Genomic DNA, 7990 nt, shown 5'->3' with positions numbered 1-7990 from the left:
ACTAATTCCGTCATTTGAGGATGGATCGGGATCACCTCAAACAGTAGCAGCAGATAACTTTTGAACTCTCTGATTGCTCTGGTAGGATATGTCAATCAAAAAGTTTATACTGAAATATGCTTTATCAATTCCGGAGACTCTGGTTGTTATGGTAAGATATGTCAATCGATAAGTTTAGAGAGAGAGACTCGAGAACATCACTTCGCTAATATTTCAACAAGAAAAGCAGCTCGATATGGTAATCTCTGCATTCTATCTCTTGAAAACTTTTCACTTTTTCCGGTTGGGTTTCTATGCCCTAAATCTCACTAGTAACTTTTAAAAGGTAAAAGTAGGACTCTTTTAACTTTTGAAGATAAGACTCTTGGGTTCAAAAGAAGCGTTTCAGTTTATATACATGGGGGCACTTGTCACATTTTTCTTAAAATAAAAGAGGAAGAAAGAAGAAAAGGATTTGCCTTATACAATTTCTCCTAAAATGAATACTAAAGAAAGAAAGGAAGGAAGAAACAAACAAAAAGCAACACGCAATGGGTGAGTGAAGAACAAGTGCAGACTATTATGTTCACAAGTTTTTCACACGCGGAAGAGACGCGCCCTCCAGTTCAAGACAGAAGAGGGGACATCACCTTCAACTTGGTGCCTGGTGGGCCTCCAGGCTTCATATGTATCGCCTTGCCAAAGGAACGTGGTCTGTCGTTTATTCTCACAGTGGTCTGTCGTTTATTACTGTGAGAAGGAAAGATGGCAAAGCATATGAACAATTTTTTTAGTGAAGCGTGTCCGTCGTTATTCCCGGCGTTGGTTTGTGTGGAAATCTTTCTCTCTCTTGGCCCTCTCTCTTGGTCCTATATATGTACCTCTTACAGCACCGTTCAGATTAAAAAAAACAAAAACTTCCTTCTTCCCCAAGCTCACACCATCCGTGCTTCTCAGATATAGCGGCTAATCTTTTCCTTCTCCTGCCACAGTTAGAAATTCTGGAATCTTTCGGGAACTACCCTTTTCTTAGTCCTCACCAACATCCTTCAATCTGGCATCTCATTGCCATCTCGCAGGTAATCCCTCTCTCTCTCTCTCACTCGTGCAGCTTCTTTTTTGAATTGCGGAAAGCCTTTTAATGAAGAGTGAGTGTTCCGCCACGATTGGTTTAATGGGGTCTTCCTGTTTCTTTTTTTCTTTCTCCTTTGCGGTTATTTCACTGTTCGATGTTGGTGGTAAGTGAAAACGCATGCTTGTGAAATTGGTAATGGTTGAGAAGATTGTGCAGATGATCTTTGATGGTTTCTTCTTGTTCTGTTGTTTGCTGCAGTTGGTTGGCATGTGCGGTTTTTTTATGCCTTTTTGTGCCCGTTGTGCAGGTTTGGATATCTGCGTTCATTATCTGTGGCTTGTGACTCTTGCCTTTCACTCTGGCCGCTAAGGTAGCGTCTTGTTGGCCCTTGCGGAAGGTGTGGGGTGTCGACGACCTGCCTGTTCTACTCATCCTTCATTGCCCGAGCTCAAATCCTTCATGCATTTGGAGACTCTGCCGATTGAGCAGAGGGTTTCCTATTGATTATGGCTAATGGTCGTGCATAGATGATTTCTGTCATACGCTGGCCCCTGTTCTTCTAGAAGAACTAATCCTAAGTTGGAGTAGGAATTGAGATGTGTTAGATTTTTTCGGTGTTTGAATTTTGAATTTGGTATCCTATAAATCGTACCGAAGCTTGTAGAAGAGTCGGTAATTTGTTCTCGTTGTGTAGCAATGGCCAAGTTTTCATGCTTCGCGGGACTCTTGAAGAAATCAAAGGTGACACTCCTGTTTGCTCTTTTTTTCTTGATTCCCTGCTTCCCTTCTATCTGGCCACTGACAAAATTGTTCGTGGTTTTCTGCAGACTGGACATTCTAAACCTGCGGTAGCAGGAAATCAATGCGGAAGCTTGCAAGTAAAGCTTGAAAAGGTTGACAATTCTTCTAAAAATGGCTCCTTCAAGACTTCGTTCCATGTCTCTATACTGCCTCTCAGTACAGAGGAGCACTCAGATGGTGACGTGAAAATAGTGGGAGATATGAATTGCAATTTGGACGACAAGCAGTGGCATCTTCCAACTTCTGAGGCGAAAAAGGAAGAAGGATCCATCGTCCAGGACGCCTATGAGGGAGAAGATGAAGATGATGACAGCCCATTGGCTTGTAGGGGATCTCCCAACATCGATCTCCATTTACATGGCAGGACGTGCAATTCACATAGCGATCTCTCTGTTCTAGATTCTGTTCCCCCTGATTCAAGCGAGAAATACTCCGGAGATGAAGCGATCCAGAGCGGCCATCTTAGTGATCCTGGCATTTATGTAAGAACAGGGTTCACTGGATCACAGCACTCTTCCCCAAGACTAAAGCGCTCGTGCTCCAACTTGGAGACGAGGATGCTTGAGAAGATTATCCCTTCTCAATTTTCTTCAAAATCGCATTCTTTTGATGATCTTCAAGAAATTTCATGCATTCATAATGCAGGAATTCGGGGAATTGACGGCAGCCCATTGTCTGTTGTGACCTCAAGCAGTGTAGACAAGGTGATGCTGAAACGGATGTCTTCTAGTCAGCTTCTTCCCTCAAGGAGCAGAAGAGTGTGGTGGAAGCTCTTCCTTTGGAGTCAGAGAAACCTTCACAGGCCAAACAGAGATTCATGCCAAGTGCCGCAGTTAGCCATTGCCTGTAAAAATTTGATAAGTAAAGAAGGTTATTCATCGGATACTCAGGACGTCTGCGAGATCACAAAGAAAGGCAAGGAAGCCATGAAGACAGAAAGCTCAAAACTGAAGAATGTGTTGTGCAGCAATCCTTCAGGTGGCTTGCGCCACAATCAATGGATGGCCTTCTCCACACAGCCATCTTCTCAAAATTGGATAGATGACTGGGTTCACACCAGCATCGATGCTGACTCTGTGCCGCCAGCTGATGATCTAGAGACTACCCTGCAGCATGACGATTCTGAAGACACATTTACCCCCTCGTCTGAGGTTTCACGATCACCTGAAACTTGCAGTCTAACGCCAAGGCGACCTTGCCTTCCTATTGAAGTTTTACATGCCAACAGCATAATTCAGGCCATGAATCCCTTATCAACAGTAGCCCACGTCTCAGGAATGGGCTTGAAGATTATTCCTACCTTCTCACCATTTTGCAGCCTCCGAGCCATAAACCTCTCCAGCAACTTAATTGGTAAGTACCCAAAACGCCCATTCAAAAATGTGTTTTAGTAATCAGCTTTGGTGAAAGCTCTTTGTTTTGATTAACATTGAACAATTTTGAATCATCAGTTAGGAGTGAATACTGGTTATCTCATCCATCTCTTGACCAGTCTGTAGCACTTTTTTGCAGTGCACATTACTCCAGGGTCACTGCCTAAAAGCCTTCACACACTAAATTTATCAAGAAACAAGATCGTCACTATCGAGGGTCTCCGTGAATTAACTCGACTGCGAGTTTTAGATCTCAGCTACAACCGGATCTCACGAATCGGCCACGGTAGGATTTGTTACATCATTGTTATTATTACTGTCAGTCCGCTTCATCTTGTTCAACAGAGTACTAAAACTGCCTCTGTTGTCACAGGTTTGTCTAATTGCACAATCATTAAGGAACTATACCTCGCTGGCAACAAGATTAGCGATGTCGAAGGACTTCATCGCCTGCTAAAGCTGACCGTGTTGGACCTCAGTTTTAACAAGATCACTACAGCCAAGGCGCTTGGGCAGCTAGTGGCCAACTACAGCACCCTTGTGGCCCTGAACCTGCTAGGCAACCCGATTCAGACCAATTTAGGTGAAGATCACATAAGAAAAGCAGTATGCAGCCTTCTCCCGAAACTGGCTTACCTGAACAAGCAACCCATTAAACCAGTGAGAGCAAGAGAGGCAGCCACTGACAGTGTCGCCAAGGCTGCATTAGGAAACGGCAGTTGGAGCTCAAGGCGAAGTGCAACACGGCGTTCAAGCCAGGGATCGTCATCCCTCAAGGGAAGAGCAGCCATTCAGCGTTTTAGCAGCACTGGTGGTCGCCCTTCTAAGCTAAGTGGTCGAGATAAACACAGCAGGAGTGGGAATGAACGTTTGTCCATGAGACGGTAGGCTGTGTCGGAAAGTGATCTAGTTGTTAATTGTTATTGTTGGTTCGGCATCGGCTTTCTTCTGGTGGCATTGTAGATAGAATTCACGTGCCATTCTGTATGTAGCTGTCAGCAATTTCCAATGTAATTCAGCATTCTTCTTCTAAGGTTACTTAATGGAAGATCGTCCCTTGTTTTTGTTACCTCAACAAACAGATTGATCTGCAGGCGATCAAGGGAATTTAGATTTAAAGCGAGAACTATATTGTCTTCCTGGGTGAATTGATTGTTCGCACTAGCGATCAAGGGAATTTACATCCAGTGTCAGCACTATCTTGTGCTGCTGTGTTACATACAAGGCATCAATATATGCGATGGTCCATCAGTATATGCACCTGGATACTGGAACCAAGACTTTTTGAACAATGTGGAGTCGCAATCTGGGGTTCTCCCATACTTAACTAGATGGTGCCATGGATTGCAGAAAAAGCTGATTGCAAGCTGATGTCAAAATCCACACATAATTATGTCCTCCAAGTTGTATGTTGCCTTCTACTACATTGTTTCAAACAAACAGTCCTATATCAAAGCTGGTCATTCAATAAGATAGGAATGACAGTCATTCAAACACAGCTTTGGTTTGGCGTTATGCGAATTCGACTTTCCTTGGCATTTTTCGTTAGGTAAGTCCTAGATATAATTGCTGAACTGTTGTCTTCTCGGTAGTTTAGTCCTTGCAGTCAATTCATAGTGCCAAACAACAGCAGCGAAATTGTAGATCTTCAAGAAATTCCTACTTCCTTCAGACTTCGTTGAGAACATAGCAGTTATTTGCCTTTACAAATAGAAAACCTTAATCTAATTTGCTCATTTAAGAGACAACCCTTAATTAAGACGTCAATTCTTATTCTGCCATATTAAATACACCAATTAGTCGCACTCCCAATTAAGTAACTATTTCAGAAAGAGGAAGAAAAAAAGTCATGTGATGGTACAGAAGTCATGTGAACTAACTTGGATACTTGGATAGAGATATAAGCACTGGGGATTGTTCACTGGGAACTGATCTTCAAAGATCCAGCTTATTTTGTTTCCGTTGTAGCATACTCGGTTCAAAATGTTCATTGAATGTTTAGATGTCTTAACATTCTGTCTTCTTTTGCTACTCTAATATCTAAGACCGGATTATCCTTCTGTCCTCTTTTGCTACTCTAATATCTAAGACCGGATTATCCTTCTGTCCTCTTTTGCTACTCTAATATCTAAGACCGGATTAAGAACCTCTGGCTGCGGAATATCATCCATGAGAGACCAAATAGGATTTTTTTCGCAACCGTCGTCCGACGCGTCCAAGGATACTCAATGCAGTCGTCCTTGCATAGAAACAAGCTGGCTTGTCAATATTGCAGTGAGCACGCCTCACTGCGAAAGATGCTGAAATCGGCAGAAAAAAAAAAAAAAAAAAACTAAACTACGGTAGAGAAAAAAGTTCATTGCATTGCTACTGCTAAGATGTGACATGGAGAACACGAAATTTGTTTCAGATGTTTTCCTACGAAAGCAGTTCTTCGATTTCTACAATCACCAAAGGTTATTATTCATGGTAAGTGAGACGGATCGTATACCAATATGAAAAAGGGCGCACGGTCCACTCGTTTCCTTATGAAAGCTACAAAACATCTCGCCATGGTCGCCATAATTCTCCTGGCGGACGTGTAACGACTGCCCCTTTACAGAAATCTTTCATGCTCGGATGCGAGAGAGACGAGAAAAAAAGCCAGAATTACTCTCAGGCTTCAAAAGCGGTACTGCTTAAGAAAAGGAGCAAGGGAGTCCTTTTGAATGGAATGGTGCCAGCTTCAAGGCAGAGGAAGCGTAAAGGGCGCATTCCTGTCTCGATTGTCATAGGTGATATTTACTAAGTTCCAAAAAGATGGAGTGCCTCGTCGAGCTGAAGGCAGACCTCTGCCCACCCAAGCCTCAATGCAGCGCTGGACCTCAGAATCCGGAGGAATGAGGAGGCCAGGTCGTAGGTTGTTAGCCTCCTGATCTCCTGAAATTTAATGATGCTGTCAAGATGGTTTTACTGGAATCGTAAAAATCAAACCCAGAATTTGTGCTTTCATCCCAAAAGTTGTTGTTCTCCAAATCGCAAAAATTTATCAACCTTTACGTAAGAGCAGAAGTGTTTCAACCTTTACATGCAGGCAGTTGATGAAAAGTAGGTTCCTTTTCTGCAAGTAAGTCTTGATGCTGGCGACGGCTTTAGACCATCGCTTTCTGAATCCTAAATTTCCAAAATTGATTGGGTGTTCCTTTACATGCCATCCACCACGAAAGAACATCCAATAAAAGAAAAACCGATGGTTAAAGACCTCCTGTGAACATGGTCCACGTTATTTGTATTTGTTCAAAACCACGGCTTCTGGTTCCCACCATTACAATGTCAGAAAAACAGTACACAGACCGAATGACGTATTCCATTAGATTTTATCAAGACATGCTTTGGCTTCTCAAGAAGAAGGAAGAAAAGCCAGCTCAAAGCTAGAACCTGAATCACAAGACGAAGAGACAGCCCCATGTTCTCTCCAATATGTCCACATGATTGATGACATCAACAGTCACCAGGTTCGCCGAAAAGATGAACGCGGAGTTAACGATCTGGTCTGGCTACCACAAGCAGAAGGCAATTAATGGTAGATTAGAACCTGCAGAGCTGTGAGTCCTCAAGAGCCAAGACAATACACGTTCTTAGGACTGGATGATTGAAGACAATGATGTAACAAAGAAAGGTGGGAATGGCTTCATGCATCTTTCATGCGTCTGTAATGGCATTGGGCCAAGCCGTTGGATTTTTTTTCTGCTTTTGTATGGTCAGTTTGAGACCATGATAGTGAAATTTTAGTTACTCTTTAGATAAATTTATGTTAGGATTCATGATTTACTTGCGTTTCAAGGTAGAGCTTCGAAAAGCGTTAAAAACAAGTTGAACATTTTTTTAGGAGTGAATTTTTCTCCACATAAGGTCTGCATTTTTTTCTCAATTTAAACAATTTCTCTTGCTGAAAAAATTAATCCCGCTTTTTCTAATTTTTTTAAGCATTGATGAGACCATTGGGCTATGAATGTGGCTGATAACAGCCTATGCACAACGAGGTTTTAACTCCCATCCAGATTCGGGCATGTGTAAAATACAAGCATGGAAATTTTTTCCCAAAGAAAAAACAGGGCTAGGAAGAAAGTTTTTGAAAAGGAAGAAAATGATAGTGGGACAAGCCTATGGGAAATTTTGACAAACGGAAAAGGTGGAACGGAATTTCTTTTGGTAAGATATAGCCATGAAAAAATTCCCCAAATGAAAGTAAAAGGAAAAGGTTTTTTGAAAAGGAAGAAAATAAAGTAGAAAACGACGCCGTGCAAGTGCTGACAAAAAGAGAAAGAAACGGAAATTCTTTTAGAAGAAGGGAAAGGAAGAAAAAGGTGGGAAGGAAAAAGACATCCGACCTGCCGGATTCGAACCAGCGACCTAAGGATGACAGCTTCTGCCAACTACAGTCCTCCGCTCTACCAACTGAGCTAAGGTCGGTTGGTGCATTTTTCCTCTACCACAAATATTTTCTATGATGAGTCTTTTCTACGAGTTTCATGGACCCTTCCTACGGAGCGCATGCCGGATCCAGTTTCAAAATCTGTTCGAAAGAGAAAATGAAGTGCATGAGTTTTATATGAAAAAACAAGAGGCAAATGAATAGGTTCCACTCAGATTCTAACGCAAATATGGCACGAAGTATTAATCTGGTAAATCTGATAAGACCATTGTCCGCCATCGTTTTGGAAAATTCTACCTCATTTTAGGTTATATACTATTGAATGGGGACCGTCCTCTAATTAGATCA

General features: G+C 42.3%; 1 protein-coding gene and 1 non-coding gene across 2 annotated transcripts; one reads left to right on the top strand and one right to left on the bottom strand.

Moving 5' to 3' along the window:
• Window positions 1–754: 754 nt before the first annotated feature.
• Window positions 755–4297, top strand: LOC116259012 (uncharacterized). Its single transcript, XM_031636594.2, has 5 exons — window positions 755–1058; window positions 1362–1795; window positions 1882–3208; window positions 3368–3514; window positions 3602–4297. The coding sequence occupies exons 2-5, from the start codon at window positions 1751–1753 to the stop codon at window positions 4114–4116; spliced, it is 2034 nt and encodes a 677-aa protein (XP_031492454.1). The 5' UTR covers window positions 755–1058; window positions 1362–1750; the 3' UTR covers window positions 4117–4297.
• Window positions 4298–7592: 3295 nt separating this feature from the next.
• TRNAY-GUA (transfer RNA tyrosine (anticodon GUA)) lies at window positions 7593–7680 on the bottom strand. The gene is given in 2 exon segments: window positions 7593–7628; window positions 7644–7680. It is a non-coding gene; the product is annotated as a tRNA-Tyr (tRNA).
• Between the last annotated feature and the right edge of the window lie 310 nt (window positions 7681–7990).

Source organism: Nymphaea colorata, chromosome 8, assembly GCF_008831285.2.
Source record: "Nymphaea colorata isolate Beijing-Zhang1983 chromosome 8, ASM883128v2, whole genome shotgun sequence".
In the NCBI taxonomy this organism is placed as follows: domain Eukaryota; kingdom Viridiplantae; phylum Streptophyta; class Magnoliopsida; order Nymphaeales; family Nymphaeaceae; genus Nymphaea; species Nymphaea colorata.
Note: the sequence above shows the minus strand (reverse complement) of the source record. Positions and strands in the feature narration are given on the sequence as shown.